Source organism: Astatotilapia calliptera, chromosome 16 (assembly GCF_900246225.1).
Source record: "Astatotilapia calliptera chromosome 16, fAstCal1.2, whole genome shotgun sequence".
Taxonomy (NCBI): Eukaryota; Metazoa; Chordata; class Actinopteri; order Cichliformes; family Cichlidae; genus Astatotilapia; species Astatotilapia calliptera.
In genome coordinates, this window is record NC_039317.1 from 730568 (window position 1) to 750538 (window position 19971).

A 19971-nucleotide genomic window follows, 5' to 3' on the forward strand; every position below is an offset into this window, starting at 1 on the left:
ATGCAGCAGCTTCGGCAATGGAGACGCTGAACATGGTCCATTCGGACTCAATTTCCCCAGTCTCCCTCGGAATGCTGTTGAAGCTCTGCCGGAGGTGTGCGTTGAAGACCTCGTGGACTGGGGCCTCTGCTAGACGTTCCCAGCACACCCTCACTACGCGTTTAGGTGCACCAGGTCTGTCCAGCGTCCTCCCCCGCCACCTGATCCAACTCACCACCAGGTGGTGATCAGTTGACAGCTCAGCCCCTCTCTTTACCCGAGTGTCCAGAACATATGGTCGCAGGTCTGGTGATACGATTACAAAATTGATCATCGACCTACGGCCTAGAGCGTCCTGGTGCCACGTGCACTTATGGACACTCTTATGTTCGAACAGGGTGTTCGTTATGGCCAAACTGTGATTAGCACAGAAGTCCAATAACAGAGCACCGCTCGGGTTCAGATCAGGGAGGCCGTTCCTCCCAATCACGCCTCTCCAGGTCTCGCTGTCGTTACCCACGTGAGCATTGAAGTGTCCCAGCAGGACAACAGAGTCTCCAGATGGAGCACCTTCCAGCACCCCCCCCCCCCCCCCCCTCCTCCGAACTGCCACTCGGCGCATAAGCGCAGATGACAGTCGGGACCCGTTCCCCGACCCTAAGGCGCAGGGAACAAACCCTCTCGTCCACCGGGAAAAACCCCAAAGTACCGGCAGCAAGCCGAGGAGATATTAGAATACCCACCCCAGCCCGCCGCCTCTCACCAGGGGCAACTCCAGACTGAGACAGAGTCCAGCCCCTCTCCAGGAGACTGGTTCCAGAGCCCAAGCCATGTGTAGAGGTGAGCCCGACTATATCTAGCCGGTACCTCTCAACCTCACGCACTAACTCAGGCTCCTTCCCCACCAGAGAGGTGACATTCCATGTCCCTATTGCCAGTCTTGGCAGCCGGAGGTCAGTCCGCCAGGGCCTCCGCTCCTGGCCGCCACCCGGCACACAATGCACCCGACCCCTATGGCGCCTCCTGCGGGTGGTGGGCCTGCGGGAGGATGGGCCCATGTCTCCTCTTCAGCTTGTCACCGAGCAGAAACGGAAGCTGGAAGCATGTAAATATAATAATAATAATAATAATAATAATAATGGATTGCATTTATATAGCGCTTTTTCGAGAACCTCAAAGCGCTTTACAATTCCACTATTCATTCACTCTCACATTCACACACTGGTGGAGGCAAGCTACAGTTGGAGCCACAGCTGCCCTGGGGCAGACTGACAGAAGCAAGGCTGCCATATCGCGCCATCGGCCCCTCTGGCCAACACCAGTAGGCAAGTAGGGTAAAGTGTCTTGCCCAAGGACACAACGACCCGGACAGAGAGCCCAGGGATCGAACCGGCGACCTTCCGGTTACAGATGCGATTCCCAACCCCCTGAGCCACGGTCGCCCGTTAATAATAATAATAACCACTGCAGCCTGACGAGCCCAGCTGTAAGTAAGCTATTAAGACTCGACTGTACACCGTGTTCCTGTTTTCCTCTGAAACAATAAGTTCTGTTGGAGCAGCCTTTCAACGCCTCTCTGTCTGAAACTTGACCCAGACAACAAAGTAAAGCTCGTTTTCAGCTACGAGCCCGACACGAACCCGACGTATCAGCCAGAGGTCCCTGTACTACAGTTCGGAGCCACGGACCTGTTTTATATATGCGCAGAATAGTTTTCTATACGAGATCGCTGCAAAAAGTGCAGCCTTACCTAATGTCCACCTACTGTTACTCATTTATATCAAGATTCTAGTTGGTGTTGGTATGAAAATGAATATTTAGTTTTCCTAAGTTTTCAATGTTTGACATTTTGCTTCCAAGAGAAATCTAACTGAATGCAAAATCTTGTTCCAGATGCTCCTGACCCACCAGTGGATGTGGAAACCCACAACCCAACATCCAGTACTGTTACTCTAACCTGGAAGCCTCCCATGTATGATGGTGGCTCCAAAATCATGGGCTACATCCTAGAGAAGCAGCAGAAAGGAGAGGACAAGTGGGAGAGGTGCAATGACTTCCTGGTGCCTGTACTATCCTACACCGTCAGAGGATTGATTGAAGGAAAGAACTTCACCTTTAGAGTCAGAGCTGAAAATGCTGCTGGGATCAGTGAGCCATCACGCAACACGCCATTTATCAAGGCCGCTGATACCATTGGTATGCATCAGCTGTGTGGTCTCGTTCTCTCTCGATCTATCTCTCACTTTCTTTATTTCTAGGTACGCATTTCGGTTTGTCTGATTTTATTTCTCTCTTAGATCCTCCAAAGGTTTTCCTGAGTGGCAGCTTGCAGTCTGGTCTCGCCGTGAAGCGAGGCTACGAGATCTGCCTGGATGCCAACATTTCAGGATCTCCGTACCCTCAGATCACCTGGTACTGGAACAACCAATCAATTCAGCCTGAGCCACTCCGGAAGAGACCTGAAAAACCCCTGAAGAAGAAGGTGGAAAAGAAGGAAGAGGAAAAGAAGGAGGAAAAGGAGAAAGAAGAGGGGACAGCTGAGAAGAAAGAGGAGAAGGAGGGAGAGGTGAAAGAACCTGAGGAAAAAGAAGGCGAGGTGAAAAAAGAAGGCGAGGTGAAAAAGGAGGAGGAAGTTCCACAACCAGAGGTCGAGGAGCCAGACTACCCCACCATAAATGAACGCCTGGCCATCGACAATAGCCACAAGGGTGTATCCTCTATCGTTATCAGGGACTCGATTCGCCCTGATCATGGTGTCTACATGGTGAAGGTGGAGAACGACCATGGCATTGCCTCGGCAACCTGCGAGGTCAACATACTCGGTGCGAGTTCTTTTGTGTTTTCTATAACCAAAGCTTTATACTTTAAAGCTAATCATGTGTTAAAAAAAGATACAAAAAGTTCAAATCTGAACATTTATTCTGTCTACAGATACTCCCGGGCCTCCCGTAAACTTTAGATTCGAGGAGGTGAGGAAGAACTCTGTGATCTGCAAGTGGGATCCCCCTCTGGATGATGGTGGCAGCGAGATTCTCAACTACACCCTGGAACAGAAAGACAACTCCAAGCTGGAGATTGGTTGGAGCACCGTTACTGCAATATTGAAAGGATGTCGTTACTTGGTGCCCAAACTCATTGAAAAGAAGGAGTACATCTTTAGGGTCGTGGCTGAGAACAAGTATGGTGCAGGCCCACCCTGTGTCTCCAAACCGGTCATTGCCAAGAATCCTTTTGGTATGGGTGCATTTATTATTATTCTGGTCTATGCTGTAAGCTAGTTTTTGGTTTTGTTTTATTTGTTTGTTGTTTTTTTCAGCTTGGTTTGTAAAGTTTTAAAGCACAAAAATGTTTGTAACTGATTAAAGGTCAGCTGAAATTAAATATATGTCATTATGTAGATTAATTAACAGATAACTGTGCTATTAATGAACTTAAAGGTATATAAACAATAGTAACATACCACTTATTTTTGTTCTGCTATTTCATCTCGGTATGTCCTTAGAACCTCCCGAAGCACCTGATAAACCACAAGTTGATGACATCACAGCCAATAGCATGCTGGTCACATGGAATGAACCAAATGATAATGGCAGCCCCATCTTGGGATACTGGGTGGAGCGCCGTGAGATCAACAGCTCACACTGGGCACGTGTAAATAGGTGAGAAAACCATACAATGTAACCATTTTCTTTCTTTCTTTTCCAATTTGCAACAAGACACATGAAAGTGCATATTGGCTTGTGTGAGGGTAATAACAAAGCCTTCATGGTACCTTTGGTCTTCAGGAACATCATCCCTGTCCCTGAGCTAAATGTTGAAGGTCTGATCGAGGGGCTGACTTACATCTTTAGAGTTGCTGCCGAAAACCAGGCCGGCCCTGGAAAGTTCAGTGTTCCCTCTGAACCCAAGACTGCCCAGCCAGCAATTTGTACGTAAACTGTTCTAAATCCTTTGTTCGACAGAACTGTGAGTTGTCATTAAATGTTTTATTCTTAGTTATATCCATCTATAACATTTATTTAATATTTGAAAAATGAGCAACTGGCAATTTTTAGAATTTAGAAGTATGAAGAAGAAAAAGTTATGGTAAAATTATTTGCTCCTTTTAAGATTTTCTTTTGGGTTTTTTTAATACTTGTCACATTTATATGTTTCAGATAAAATTTCAAACAAATTTTAATATTAGAAATTGGTAACCTGAGTAAATAGAAAATATTTTTTAAAAGATTATTTCATTCACATTCACATTACAGGGCCTCGAAAGAGTCCTGTATTGTTATTTTTCATCACTACCTCCCTGAGTCGGGAGGGGATCATTTGTGCGTGTGCTGCCTTCCTTGGATGTGGTAGTCGTTTGTCAGGTTCTCTCGAACCCTGATTCCCCATTATCTGTGGTCAAACATGGCAGGCAGATAAAGTGCCATCGAAAGTTAATATGGCAAGCATTCGAATGAGACATCGCCGCCGTGGAGGGAAAGGGTTACAGTTTAACATTTTGAAGAGTCCTGTTGCATCTGGCATAAAATGAGCAAATGAATGGAACCATGAATTCTCTTCTCTACTAGAAAATCCTGAAAGAGAATATTCAGCCATCACTTTGTGCCCTGAAGCTCAAGCGCACCCAGGTTATGGAGCAGTACGATGATACAAAACACACCAGCAAGTTCACGTTTGGATGGCCTAAAAAGCCCAACTGAAGGTTTAGGAGTAGCCAAGAGTAACTCCAGACTTAAAACATATAGAAATGGATTGACATGACTTCAAACAGGGCAATATGGCTGAATTCAAACATATCTGCAAAGAAGAGTAGACCAAAATTCTTCCACACCAATATAAAAGATTCATTGCCAGTTATTGCAAACACCTGATTGCAGTTCTTGCTGCGAGAGGTGGTAGAACCAGCTGTTAGGTTCTCTTTTTCATATAGGGCCAGGTAGGTTTGGATTCTTGTACTAAATGAAATCATCATGAAAAAAACAGCATTTTCTATTTACTTATGTTGTCTTTGTTAAATACAATTTGTTTGATGATCTAAAACATTAGATTAGATGATTTCCAAGTGTTTTTTTGTTTTAGTATAATATTCGAACTGAATTACTTCCTACCTCATCTGGGTATAGTTATTCTCACTGAAATATAGTCAATCGTAGGGTGAGATTCATCTGTGTTTACTTTGACCCTACAGTGCCTCCAGGTCCTCCAGTTGCCCGAGTGGCAGCAACTACTGACCACTCCATCGAAGTTGAGTGGGACCCGCCTGCTGACAATGGAGGTGGGGAAATCCTGGGATATCATGTGGATAAGGTGAAAAAAGTTACTTCTCATAGGTTTTTAACTTTGTTTTTGAGATTCTGTCATGTTAGAAGTTGATTTCAGTCCTGATGGATGTTCTTGTTTGTTTTGTGGTGTTATTCAGGCTATGGCTGGTACCAAGGACTGGTCAAGATCTACGGAACGTCCGTGGAAGACTCGGAACTTCACTGTTTATGGAGTCAGAGAGGGAGCAAAGTACACGGTCAGAGTCATTGCCTGTAATGCTGCTGGAGAGGGAACACCAGGATTCACAGAGTCTGTATTCGTCAGAAATCCTGCAGGTTAGCTGAAAAACTCAGAATTTTTTTTTTAAAAATGTAGAAATTTGAACCAGTGTTCAATTAGATCAAATCTTGTTTAATTTCGTATTGATGTATATCTTCTTCTTCTTGTATTTTATTTGTTTGTTTTTCATTCTTTGCTTCTTTGCTGGTCATCACTAACAGAGATCCCAGTAATTGAATTGGATCTGTCTGTCAAGAATGGCGTCGTGATCAGAGCTGGAGAAAACCTCCTTATACCTGCTACAGTCACAGGTAAACCCTACCCAGCCATCACCTGGACCAAGGATGATGGCAAACCCGACAAAGACCGTGCGGAGATCCTCACTGAGGACAACTTCAGCATCTTTTCAGTCAAGAATGTCCAGAGGAAAGACTGCGGAAAATATCAAATCTCCGCTTGCAACCCCAGTGGCATCAAGTCTGCATGGACCAGAGTGGAGGTCATGGGTGAGTCCAGGACGTTAGAATTCAGTCTGAACTTGTAATTAGTTGAACAAATGATCAAACAGGATAATATTGTTTTATTTTCAGATGTCCCGGGACCTGTCACAGACCTGAAGCCTGTTGTTGTCACTCGTAAGATGATCTTTCTGAACTGGGATGACCCTGAAGACGATGGAGGCAGTGACTTGACCGGCTTCCTCGTGGAGCGAAGAGATCCCAAGATGCACACATGGAGGCAACCTGTTGAAACCGCCTCGTCCAAGTGTGAGTGTGTGGGCATTATGGAGGGACAAGAATACCTGTTCCGTGTCATCGCCAAGAACAAATACGGCCTGGGCCCACCTGTTGAGCTAGGACCCATCAAGGCTGTAGACCCACAGGGTGAGTGCTACGTTTATTTTCATTCTATGGATGTTGGGGATTTTGTGTTTAGAAGCAGTGTGAAATGTGGAAGTGTATTTGAAACAAGTTTCTTGTGTGGTTTTGCAGGCCCGCCATCATATCCTGAGAAGTTCCACTACACTGAACGCACAAAGAACTCCATCACGTTCGCCTGGAAACCACCACGTAATGATGGCGGCAGCCCTATCATTGGTTACTTTGTTGAGAAAAAGAGGCAGGACCAGCAGGCCTTTGAGCCCTGCAACACTGAGATCTGTCCCAACATGACTATGACTGTGGAGGGCCTGGATGATGCCTGGATGTACGAGTTCAGAATCAAGTGTGCCAACCTTATTGGAGAGAGTGAGCCATCCATCCCACTGACTGTGGTTATCCAAGATGATGAAGGTAAAGCCTGAAAACTTCTACTTGTTCAAGTAATGGATGGAAGAGTTTTCTCCAGAGAAATGTATATAAAATAAAGAGGTCAACCCTGGTGGACGCTAATAACTTGGCTCATGGCTCATGCATTCTGATTTGGTTGATTTCTGTCTTGCCTTTCTCAGTGTCTCCTGAGATTCACATGCTGAAGCAGTTCAAAGGGGACACCATTACTGTGAAGAAGGGTGAATCCATCGAGATCCCAGCTGATGTCCTGGGACTCCCCATCCCTAAGATTGAGTGGTCTAAGGATGACGTAGTGATCGAGAAGCCTACTGAGACTCTACTGATGGAGACAAATGTGACTGGCAGAATGAATTGCAAGACCATGCTGTCTATCCCAGCAGCCAACAGGAGGGACCGTGGCAGTTACACTGTGGCTGCCTCCAACAACATGGGTTCAGCCACGCACACGGTCTATGTCATGGTGCTTGGTGAGTTGAAATCATGTCACTGTGGTGGTACTTTATAACATAAAATATGGTGTTATGTTATTAGTTATGCTAGTTCTGTTTGTATCAGAGTAACCAGCTGACAGTGTCCTGACTGAACTCATGCTCTTCTCTTCAGACCGACCAACTCCACCAAGGAAAGTGACAGTAACCAATATCAGAGGTGAGTCCTGCTACCTCAACTGGGACGCACCACTTGATAATGGCGGAAGTGAACTGACCAACTACATCATTGAGAAGAAGGAAGTGGTAACAGAGGTGCCTGAGGTGGAAGAGGGACAGGAAGCTCCACCTGAACCGCAGTGGGAGGAGGTTACAAATAGTATAATTGAGAGAAAATATGGGGTATGTCTTTATAATAGTAGCACCAACTACAAGTTATATTAATAATAATAAATGTAGTCCAATTGGTTTCCAATGGTAACATCACCTACATCTTTTGAAGGTCTGGAACCTGGAAGACAAAAAGACCTACCTTTTCCGGGTACGGGCTGAGAACCGCTACGGTAAATCTGATCCCTGCACAACTGAGGAAGTTCAAATTATAGACCCCTTCGGCCTTCCTGGCCCTCCAGAGAAACCAACAATTGCAGAGTACTGCAAGACCTCCATGACTCTAACCTGGGAACCTCCCAGAGATAATGGAGGCTCCACGATTATTGGTTACTGGCTGGAAAAAAGAGAGAAAGGTACTGCTTACTGGGCTAAAGTCAATAAGATGCCCATCACAAAGAGGGGCATGAAAGGCTGGGAGTACCAGGTGAGCTGTGGGGCTTTCTAGTAATTTTAGCATTTATTTTAAGGAAAGCACTGCCTCGGTGTGTACAACTCCTTGTTTAGAAATTGAATACTGTTGCATTATGTGTCTCTCAGGTGACACGTCTGTTTGAAGGAACAGAGTACGAGTTTAGGGTCGCAGCCTGTAATTCAGCAGGAACCGGACCTTTCAGTGGACCATCTGACTCTGCCTTTGCTGTTGACCCTCTCAGTAAGTAAAGGACAATGCATGTCTTTTTAAAACCCACCAGCTTACTTAAGTCTGGTGTTGGCCACCAGATTCAGGGGGATGATGAATGATAGAATTTGGATACTTTTTTCACATTCTGTTGCTTTTCCCTGCAGCTCCTCCAAGCATGCCTGCTGCTCCCGAGGTGGCCGATAAGACAAAACACAATGTCACACTCTCCTGGAAACCACCAGAGAGTGATGGTGGCAGTCCCATCAAGGGCTACATTATCCAGATACAGGATGAGGGGACATCAGAGTGGGTGAGAGTAAATGATCCTGAAACCCTGCACCCCACTACTGAGTTTACAGTGCCAAGCCTCCGCGAGCTGAAGCGCTACCGGTTCAGGATCATTGCTGTCAATGACATTGGAGAGTCTGATCCCAGCCCCCGCACTAGTGAAGTTCTTATTGAGGATGTCCAACGTATGTCTGAATTTAAAGTAATTTTCCCTACAATAAGTAGATACTGTGTATTTCATCCACTGATGTGTTTATCAATTCCTACTCAACAGTTCCACCTTCAATCACACTTGATGTGATGGCAGATGACCTGGTTTCCATCCGTGCTGGAGATCCCATTAGAATCCCCACCACCATCAAAGGCCGGCCCACTCCTAAGGTAACCTGGGACTTTGACGGCAAAGCCAAGTCGCACAAGAAAAACAAACTCCACACACTGCCTGTGGACTCTGAGGTGAGACCTTAATACCACATTTTCAGGAAAAAAAAAATCACCTTTCTGAAGAGTTCTTGCCCTTCTTTCCCTTATTTTTCACTTGTCTGTTACAATTTTATGAAACCATTGCATTATTATGTTTGTGTTTGTATATCTTACAAAATACATAAGACAATTCTTTAAATATTTTTTTGTTTTGCTTGTTCAGGTGGAGTCCACAGACACCACTTCTGTTGTGACTATACCTGTCAGTCTGAGGACTCACTCTGGACGTTACACCATCACAGCCAAGAACAAGTCTGGACAGAAACACCTCAACATCAGGGTCATTGTCCTCGGTATGTTTGTGACTTTTTTTTTAAGAGAAGCATACTTATAGATGACTAGCAATGGCAGAGTGGCATCTTTTTCCTGTGTCCTAAATGTTTTACTGTGCTTGTGCCTGCAGATGTTCCCGGACCTCCAAAGGACTTAAAGATTACTGACATCACCCGATCAACCATGAGGCTGATCTGGAAGCTCCCCAATACAGATGGAGGAGAGCGAATCAAGAGTTACTTTATTGAGAAGAAATCTGTGACCGACAAGGCCTGGACCAAGGTAAACATCACCTTGTTGTCAGTTTCTCTATTCTATTTTGCTAAGTTTCAAAAGTAATGTATGGAAATAGTCCCTTTGATTAGATGTTGCAGGAATGGATAGAGACTCCCAGGCTAAATAGTAAGCTGCTTCTATGATTCTAATATGTCCATGACTCAGAAGCACTAGATATAACAGCTAAGTTTAACTTTAAGATTCTGCTGTTTGTGATTGATTAGCTGCGTTTTTTGCTTTGTTATCAGGTTAATGTAGCCTGTGCTAGCCAGGCCTACGTGGTGCCAGGACTGCTAGAGGGTCAGGACTACCTGTTCAGAGTGCGAGCAGAGAACCGATTGGGATTCGGCCCGTTCACTGTCACCACTGAACCTGTCCGGGCCAGAGACCCCATCTGTGAGGACTTGTTTGGAATTTCAGCTCCAGATATGCAGCACATACTTCCAAAGTTTATATGAATTGCCCTAACATTAACCATCCTCTTTCTCAGACCCACCTGACCCCCCCACCAAGCTGAAGGTTAACCTGGTGACAAAGAACACTGTCACCTTGAGCTGGGAGGCTCCCAAAAATAATGGTGGCTCTCCTGTGAAGCATTACATCATTGAACGATTGAGCTGGGACACCACCGGCAAGGAGAAAGAGACCTGGAAACAGTGCAACAAGAGAGATGTGGAAGAGCTCACCTTCGTGGTGGAGGATCTCAAAGAGGTCAGGCTTTCCTCTTCAAAGTATTCCTCCATGTACTGCTTGTTTCCTGTATTAATTAGAATCACATTTATGAATACATGGCTGGAGAAAGGCATATTTTAAATGTCACTTTTTGTCCTAGTTTTAAGATTGATCATTTTCTTTCTGGAAGTTATTTAAGATGATTTCTAGAAAACTCAAACTGATAACTGATGAAAATGTAATGCAATAAAAGTTGATTCTGTTCATCGGGGTGTAGCGTTTTCAGTGGGAGAAACGTTTCGTCACTCATCCAGCTGACGTCTTCAGTCTCAGCTGACTGCAGGTTTCCCACCTTATAAACAGGAAATTTGCCCAATAACTGAAACAAGCACCACCAGTGAAAAATGGTCAGTTTCAAGATCATTAATATGCAAATTCTCATGACCACTGATCAATGGCCATGAGTCCCATTCACAGAGAGTTGGGGAATGGCTGCAATCACAGCGCTGTAAGATTGTGACAAATGTACCCTTAGGCCCCCTCCTCGATTCAGAGATGGTCTTTCCCTTTTCACGTAAATGGCCTCCTTGACTCCGCCCTCAAACCAGCGTCCCTCCCTGTCCAGGATGTTACATCCTCATCCTTGAAAGAGTGTCCACTGGCCTGTAGGTGTAAATAGACTGCAGAGTCCTGGCCTGACGAGGTGGCTCTTCTGTGTTGTGCCATCCACTTAGCCCAGGGGTGGGCAATTCCAGGCCCCAAGGGCCGGTGTCCTGCAGGTTTTAGATCTCACCTTGGGTCAACACACCTGAATCACATGATTAGTTCGTTACCAGGCCTCTGGAGAACTTCAGGACATGTTGAAGAGCTAATTTAGCCATTTAAATCAGCTGTGTTGGTTCAAGGACACATCTAAAACCTCCAGGGACACCGGCCTGGAATTGCCCACCCCTGTCTTAGCCAGAGGTTGTTTGTTTTCCCTGATGTATAAATCCTGGCATTCCTCCTGGCACGTAACAGCGTACACTATGTTACTCTGTTTGTGTCGGGGGACCCGATCCTTGGGGTGGACCAATTTTTGGCAAAACTCTTCTCCCACTGAAAACGTTACCTCCAGATGAACAGAATCAGCTTTTTGGGATTTCCTTAGCTGGATGATCAAGGATGCATTAAGATATAATGCAATAAAGATTGCTTCTTTTACTTTAAAGTTTTTTAAGATGATTAATATTTAGTGCATAATCTTTAACCCACTCTATCTCTTTGCGATGTTACTGTCATTTTAACTTGTATTTCTCCAACACAAAATTTGAGAATTAAGCCAAAATGTATCCTGCAGAGAGAGTTGCTTCTGAAGGACATCTATATTTTTTACAAAAAAAACTAACAACAAAAAATAACAGGAGAGGATAAAACCTGAGCTTTCAGCCCACTTTCCACAGTGATTTGGGAATTTCTACTGGAATTTTACCCAAACTTTGTGTTGACTGTCTTGTTAATCTACAGGGAGGAGAATATGAGTTCAGAGTAAAAGCTGTAAATGCTGCTGGACCCAGCCGACCCTCTGCCACCATTGGACCCATGGTCATCAAGGATCAGACATGTGAGCAACAGCCTCTTCAGCCAATGACAGGCTACTCATATTCCACTCTATTTGACCAGCACGTTTGTTTTTTCAGTCAAATATTCATAGGGGCTGTTTCACGAACATCTGTGGGTGCCTGAGAATGTTGCATTCAGTTAACTTTATGATGGTGATTAACAAACAGTTTGTTTTGTCGATCATAACAAACGGATCATCTCTCTGCAGGTCCGCCCACTATTGAACTACGTGAGGCTATGGAGGGAGAGGAGGGCTGTGACATCAGCATTGTCGCAAAAGTTAGCGGCTGTCCGTTCCCCAGCCTCGTTTGGCACAAAGCCAGTCTGGACAAACCTGAGGAGAAGTCTGCCATTCAGTATGACCAACACATCAACAAACTAGTAACCCAGGATAAGTGCACCCTTCTAATACAGCAAGCCAGCAGGCATGACAGCTCACTCTACAGCCTGACCGCCACTAATAGTCTGGGCACTGTTTGCAAGGGCATCAAGCTCTCAGTGTTTGGTAAGAAATTCAACCTAAAGATGTTACATGTGTCTTTTCAAATCTTAAAAAATATTTGGATTTTATTTCTCAACAAAGCTGAATCACAGCAAACCATATTTCTCATCGGATAATTTAATTTAAAGGCAACAGCAGTACAAGTTTCATTACCAGACGCTTGGCCTGGCAGAGCGCTGTGTCACCTTCAAATCAACAGCGCTATGCCCGACTCAAAGCCTTTGCAGTATCCAAAGTTCTTTGTCTAAAAAAGTTTGTAATGTTCAATTAAAAACAGCAATCTTCAGAGAGAATGAGAATGTCATTTTGTCCACTTGTATTTTGAAACAGAGACTCAGTTTATTCAAATTGTGTGATGTTCTCAAATCAAGGTTAAAAGTCTCGTAGCAGTTTAATTATCAGGTGATAGCAGGTTTGATCACTGGTTGAAGTGATTTCCAGGTCTCTTCAGATATACATATATGACTCAGCCTCCCTCCCTATGTAGGGCCTCCCGGTCCCCCAGTCGGACCAGTCAAGTTCACGGAGGTGTTTGCAGAAAGAATAGGCCTCGCCTGGAACCCTCCCATCGATGACGGTGGATCTAAGATCACCAACTACGTGGTTGAGAAGCGTGAGGAGAACAGGAAATCGTGGGTCCATGTCTCCAATGATCCCAAAGAGTGTACCTATGTGGTAACCCGGCTGACCGAGAACCATGAGTATGAGTTCAGAGTCATGGCTCAAAACAAGTTTGGAGTAGGCCCACCACTGGTCAGTGATCCAGAGAAGGCCAGAAATCTCTTCAGTGAGTTTAGACCATCACGTCTTCACCCTCATTACACAAATGAGGACAAATAACTTGTATTACACTTTGTTAATATTATCTATTACATGTTAAATTATTTATTTACGGTCCACTTACTGCATAACTTACCGTCATCATTTTCTAATATTAAAAAAACTACTGTCAGTTCTATGGTTTTATATATCAGGATATATTAAAAAAAGAAATTGGCCTTTAACAGGCCAAACATAGACAATATTACATATTACACTGTGTCACTAACACCCACAGCTCTAGAGGATTCTGATCTGTCTGTCTGGTAATTCATAGACAAAATGATGTATTGATTATGGGTGGATCGTGGATAACAGCCCTGTCCTCTTGCAGCTGTCCCCGGTCAGTGTGAGAAGCCCACTGTGACCGAAGTCTGTCTGGAGTCAATGACTGTCAACTGGGAAGAACCCAAGTACGATGGCGGGTCCCCCGTCACTGGCTACATCATCGAGAAGAAGGAGACCACTGCCAAGCGCTGGATCCGTGTCAACCGTGAGCCCATTAGGGCACTGCCACTGGGCAACAACTGGGATGTCACTGGGCTACTGGAAGGGGCCCTATACCAGTTCAGGGTCATTGCTGTCAATGCTGCTGGCTGTGGACTGCCCAGTATACCTTCTGACCCCATACTCTGCAGAGACCCCATCAGTAAGACAGAAGTTATTATTGTGTTAAAGCATGTTAGCAGCAACATTGCAACAGAGATTAGATCCTGTTAAATGATTCTCGAGCAAAACTAAAATAAATGATCCCAAATGAAATGTCAAACTCCAGACAGCAAATTGTGTTGGTGCTGAAACATGTTTTACCATTGTGTATGCTTCTAATCACATTTGTGATTTAGCAGAAACTGGAGCTTTACAGTATTTCAATTTGTGCATGCAGAGCCTCCTGGACCGCCCACTCCAAAGGTAACAGACTGGACAAAGTCTACAGTTGAGCTCGAGTGGATACCGCCTCTGGTGGACGGAGGGTCAAAAGTCACAGGCTACATTGTGGAGTTCAAGGAGGTGAACAAGGAGGAAGAGGAGAAGAAAGCTCAGAGGAGGCTACTCCTGAGTGTAGCTGAAGAGGAGAAGGAAACAGAAACTGAAGAGGCCTGGGAGAAGGTAAAAAGAGAAACAGATTGTGACCAGGTGTTCGGCGGGGTTATAAAAGAAATCGAAAAATGACAACGCCACCTAGGGGAATTTCACCCCCAGGAAATATACATTTAAGAAAAATAGATAAAAGGAATAAAAAGAGGCCGCACAGATTCGAGGATGCACACCGAGGCAGGTTGGCTCCAATATTAATACAGTTTTATTTACGGTTAAAATAAATAAAATATTAGAAAGCAAAAGGTAGCGTCGTTGTTGACAGTGTCCTCAAGTTAAAAATAAAACAATCATGGAACTTGGACTTACCAGCAGCCGTGGACCCAAAAGAAAATCACACAAAAAGAAAATCACTACAGCCCACCCGGTGCTGTACAAAAGAAAGTGTGAAAACGACCCCCCACCTGAGGTCCCAGGGCCACTGGCACGTCCTCCGTCCACTGAAATACAACACAGAGCAATACGTTAAAAGAATAAAAGGACACTGAGCGTTAGGCTCGCTACAGATCATAAAAACTAAAACCAACTGTGATTACTTTAATAAAAGACACACACACACACACACCAAACTGGAAGGCTTGCGCCCCACGAGTCAAACTACAACTCGTGCTGGTGGTAATTGTCCAGGTTCAAAATAAAATGGGCAGCAAAACACAGCTGATTTCCCACTTACTACTACTTACTTCCGAAAAGAAAACCTAATTTCTGCCGTTCAATAGGCTTCTGAACAAATGTAAACTTTTTAACATTATGCAAAATTGCAAAACGCTCAGCTGTGTCTCTAATAAAACCTCTGTAATTTGCTCTGCTTCAGTTCAGCAGCATCAGGTAATGTTCATTTATTGATTAATAGTTTTATTCCTTCTTTTTTGATCTACTGCAGAATATTTTTGTAAAATCGTTTTTCTGTTTTAGCCTCAGCTACGTTGACACAAAGGCATCTGCTGTGATGCTCACACCTTAGATAAAGTCTCGAAAGTGTCAGCTTCCTTTTTATGGTTATAAAAATATGTAAATGTACTGATCTATGATCTGAATTATACTATTGACTGAGTGTCTGAGGCTAACAGTTACACAGTCATACCAAGACTCTGTCCTGATAGTTTCCACTTTCTCTTTTGTATCAGAGATACTGAGACAATATTCAGGATAAATAACCATGAAAACAATTTATTCAGTTTAGAGGTTTACACATCACATCATTATAATCACAGAGCCCGTTTCACTTGAATCGTCCACTTGATGGCGCAGTAGAGCAAATGAAGCATCACAATGCTTCGAACCATGAGTCGACCGGTTGGATGGAAGCTTCAGTTCATCTCACCATCACTACCTGTAGCTGTCATATGATCTACTCGCTTGCTGATCAATCCGTCGCGGTGTGCCAGCATTTACTGCTGCTTTGCGCCAAACGCACGGGAGGAACGATCCAGAAAAACACCGGCTTAGCTTTATACGGGCTGACGGCACCCTGCAATCAATATGCAGGAGGGTTCCCAATTAACCTAGTTGCGCAGGAGAGAGCGAGGGCGGTAGAGCGAGAGAGAAAGAGGAAAAGACTAACATAAGACACCAATGCATTAAATCTATGAAGAGATAGAGCACTATGGTTGTAATGATGCAGTAAAATAATGTAATCTGTGTATATATGTAAATGGTAAATGGCCTGCATTTGTATAGCGCTTTTCTAGTCCATAGGACCCCAAAGCGCTTTACACTACATTCAGTCATTCACCCATTCATTCACACACTGGCGATGGCAAGCTACATTGTAGCCACAGCTGCCCTGGGGCACACTGACAGAGGCGAGGCTGCCGGACACAGGCGCCACCGGGCCCTCTGACCACCACCAGTAGGCAAACATGGGGTTAGTATCTTGCCCAAGGATATTTGGCATGCAGCCAGGATGCAGCCTGGGATCGAACCACCGACCTTCTGATTAGTGGCTGACCTGCTCTGCCACCTGAGCTACAGCCACCCACATCTTTACTTTACAGAGTGACATCAGTTGCTCTGAACTCATCTTTAATGTTGTAATGTTGACTTCAGGATTTGAGACATCTCCACAAAGCCAATGAAGATCCAGTATGTAGTGTTTTTAACATGATTAAATGAACGTTAATTTGCATTTCGCCTCTGCCCAGGCAAAGGACACTGAGATCAGAGGAACTAAATTTGTGGTGGCTGGCCTTAAGGAAGGTGGTCTGTACCGCTTCAGAGTCCGAGCTGTGAATGCTGCTGGAGTAGGAGACCCTGGATTAGTGTCTGAGCTAATTGAGGTCAAAGACAGAACAAGTAAGATACAGATCCAACTTTAACATCTGGCAAAGCAATATTTTTTGTTAATAACACAAACGTAAAAATTGTCCCCGTCTCGTGCAGTTCCTCCTGAGATGGATCTTGACGCCTCAGTGAAGGAGAAAATCGTAGTCCATGCCGGTGGCACCATCCGCATTATCGCCTACGTGTCCGGCAAACCTGCCCCACAGATCACTTGGTGCCGGGATGACAGTGAGGTGCCCAAAGAGGCCGTGGTGGAGACGACAGGCATCTCTAATTCACTGGTCATTAAGAACTGCAGACGCCAACACCAGGGCATTTATACACTAAGTGCAAAGAACGAGGGCGGAGAGAGGAAGAAGGCGGTCATTGTTGAGGTCCTGGGTGGGTAATCACATTCACCTCAAACAATTTGAACATGCTGATGCATAAAGAGCTGTCCCATCCACTTTCTTAACCGCGTATCCAAGTAGAATATGGAAGCTTTATGTGCAGAGTCTGACTCCGTCCTTATCTCTACAGACGTTCCTGGACCAGTTGGTCTTCCCTTCGCTGGAGAGAACCTGACCAATGACTCCTGCAAGCTGACCTGGTACTCCCCTGAGGATGATGGCGGCTCAGCCATTACCAACTATATTATTGAGAAGAGAGAGTCAGACCGCATGGGTTGGACCTCTGTATCTTACACAGTGACAAGAAACAATGCTGTAGTACAAGGACTCATCGATGGCAAGGGCTACTTCTTCAGGATTGCAGCTGAGAACATCATAGGCATGGGACCTTTCGTTGAGACCGACAAGATGGTTCTCATCAAAGATCCCATCTGTAAGTCCAACATGTAGTAACCTGAAAGGAAAAGAGTCCCTTATTTAACATTTTAGTTGTAACTTCTTTACAATTTTAAGGGTAATCACCAAACTAGAAAAAACATAATAGGAGTTATTACTGAATTGTTATATACAAAGTTTTTTCTTAAATCCTCATTTCAAAGTTGCAACTATTAGGCATGAAATCTAGAAGACGCTGATTTTATGTCGTTTTAAAAATTAATTAATTCATCAATTAATTATTACAAATTTGTTTTAAATCTATGGAAGCGCAAAAATAGTTTTTCAATTATATACTTTCAATAATTTGAATGTTAATTATAACCTGGAAGTAAATCTTTTTTACAAGTCAACTCCTCACAATTTGTGCAGAATATCTACAGGAAAACAACAACAACCGCTTGTGAGGCACGAAACCCTTTGACAGTCATTTGGGTAGAACAAAAAAAAACTGCTGTCACTCTGTGTTTGTATCTTCTGCAGCTGTCCCAGAGCGTCCTGAGGATCTAATCATCACAGCTATTACCAAAGACTCCATCTCCGTCACCTGGAGACCACCCAAATATGATGGTGGTGCAGATGTGACCAGCTATGTCCTTGAGTCCCGAATGATAGGCCATGACAGCTTTGTGAGAGTAGGCGGAGAGGACAAGCTGATGGACAGACGGTTCACACTAACTGGGCTGAAGGAAGGCTCAAGCCATGAGTTCAGAGTCTCAGCTGTCAACCAGGTGGGACAAGGCAAACCATCTTTTGCCACCAAACCTGTGCAGTGCAAGGATGAACTTGGTAAGTGACACAACATGACAACATTAATTTTATCATAAAAACTAGTGACTCACCAATGTGAAAACCAAGGATGGTAACTATGATTCAACATTGCTTATGAGGTATAACAGTTGTTTCAGCAAGTTGGTTTTGGGATGTAATTCGAGGTTTGTCAGTGTTTTGCCATGTAATGGCATAAAGAGATGTTTTAATGCTTCAGTTGTCAGCAAAGGCCAGAGCTTGTATGTTTTTATTCAGCCGTTCTATTCTGATAATGGAGATAACTTGAGTTTTCCTGGTCTCACGGATAAACTGATTAGATTCTGATTGTCAAAGATCACGGTTACCTTAATCTCACTAAACATACTTTTGGCCAATATGTTATTTGCTAATTATGAGAAAATTTAATACAAATATCTAAATGGCAGAGTCTCACCGTAGTGTGTGTGGAAGTCTTGTGTTAACCCTGCTTCTCCAAATAATGTGAAAAGACAAAATTATGACATTTTATATTCAAAAGGTCATATTCATGTGTAAAAATACATTTTTAGGTCAGGTTCTTCTAGGTCGTATTTGAGCAAAAGAAGGGAAGTCCAAATATGGTTAGATACTGAACTGATGACATTCACTCATTTTTGAACCCCACCTTCATGTGTACAGATTGTGGGGTTTAAGCTACAGTATGTGTGAACATTCCTGTTGCCTATGTTTGTTCATACAGAATAACTGTAAATATATTTTTATTTTAAGTTATTTTTAAAGGCTTCAATGCATCTGTTGTATGATTTTCAACACACATGGACTGGAACTTGATCTTCGTGGTTGTTGTGGAAATACAATAAACAGGATTAAATAATTTGATATGAAGTAAGAAAATGTGACAAAATGTGCCATTATAACTGTTGTAGGTGTGGAAATGGTCTTTTAAATCAGAGAAAATGATCTAGGGGAAGATTTTCAGCTGATATAATAACTAGCTGAACTGTTACCCCTGCAGAGCCACCGACTCTGGACCTGGACTTCAGGGAAAAGCTCATGGTAAAGGTGGGAGACACCTGCATGCTGTCGGGACGCTACAGTGGCAAACCGGCCCCTGCTATCACCTGGGCAAAGAATGATGAGGACCTGAAGGCAGATGAGGAAATCAGCCTCCACAGCACCACCCACCACCTCAGCCTCAACATCAGCAAGGCCAAGAGAGAACACAGCGGCCGCTATTGTGTCAGCGTGGAGAATGCTGCTGGCACTCGCTCGGGAATCTGCACCATCACTGTGGTCGGTGAGTCGCAGCAAAGAGCTAATGACCTGACCAGCTGTGGAACTAACACAACACAAAAGTAGCATTGATCCGAACCAACACCTAACACCAGAAATGAAGGATATGTTAATGGATGTATCGAGATGAGTGATCAGCTGCTTGTACATGACTCAAAATCAAATCAGAGGTTTAAAAACTAAAATTCAGAAAAGGCACTTAAAACAGTGCCTCTGTCTGTCTGAGAACCCGTTCTCACTCCCAAAGCGTAACATTTTACGCTAGGTGACAAATCGTCACCATATTACGTTTTCGGCTACCCACCACGTTCCTAAATGACGACCTCGGAAAAAGAGGAAATATGAGAACCGTCTGGACTGAACCTACACATGTTCGCTCTTTTTCTTCAAATCGCTTAGAAACACGCTATTTAACATCATTAAAGTCCTGGTTAAGGTCAGGAATAAGGTTATGGTCAGGGCTAGGGATAAGGTTAGGTTTAGGGCTGGAATACAGGGCTGGAACGTCTACTACCGGGCGAGCGTCATTGCACCGGATTCCAGCCATAACCCGCCG

General features: G+C 44.2%; 1 protein-coding gene across 22 annotated transcripts in view; it reads left to right on the forward strand.

Annotated features, from left to right (window-relative positions):
* ttn.2 (titin, tandem duplicate 2) overlaps positions 1–19971 on the forward strand; it is a 218615-nt gene that overhangs the window by 131782 nt on the left and 66862 nt on the right. For all 22 annotated transcript variants that reach the window (XM_026144404.1, XM_026144415.1, XM_026144413.1 and 19 more), the window contains 30 exons: positions 1873–2175; positions 2277–2801; positions 2911–3213; positions 3482–3638; positions 3765–3907; positions 5165–5283; positions 5396–5573; positions 5739–6023; positions 6108–6401; positions 6510–6809; positions 6968–7276; positions 7413–7639; positions 7740–8054; positions 8168–8282; positions 8417–8725; positions 8815–8996; positions 9187–9316; positions 9427–9578; positions 9821–9968; positions 10063–10283; positions 11751–11847; positions 12055–12351; positions 12836–13135; positions 13502–13816; positions 14054–14277; positions 16410–16560; positions 16648–16929; positions 17068–17370; positions 17856–18161; positions 19138–19419. In XM_026144404.1, coding sequence (XP_026000189.1) covers positions 1873–2175; positions 2277–2801; positions 2911–3213; positions 3482–3638; positions 3765–3907; positions 5165–5283; positions 5396–5573; positions 5739–6023; positions 6108–6401; positions 6510–6809; positions 6968–7276; positions 7413–7639; positions 7740–8054; positions 8168–8282; positions 8417–8725; positions 8815–8996; positions 9187–9316; positions 9427–9578; positions 9821–9968; positions 10063–10283; positions 11751–11847; positions 12055–12351; positions 12836–13135; positions 13502–13816; positions 14054–14277; positions 16410–16560; positions 16648–16929; positions 17068–17370; positions 17856–18161; positions 19138–19419 — 7272 coding nt within the window. The remainder of the gene's footprint in view (positions 1–1872; positions 2176–2276; positions 2802–2910; positions 3214–3481; positions 3639–3764; positions 3908–5164; positions 5284–5395; positions 5574–5738; positions 6024–6107; positions 6402–6509; positions 6810–6967; positions 7277–7412; positions 7640–7739; positions 8055–8167; positions 8283–8416; positions 8726–8814; positions 8997–9186; positions 9317–9426; positions 9579–9820; positions 9969–10062; positions 10284–11750; positions 11848–12054; positions 12352–12835; positions 13136–13501; positions 13817–14053; positions 14278–16409; positions 16561–16647; positions 16930–17067; positions 17371–17855; positions 18162–19137; positions 19420–19971) is intronic.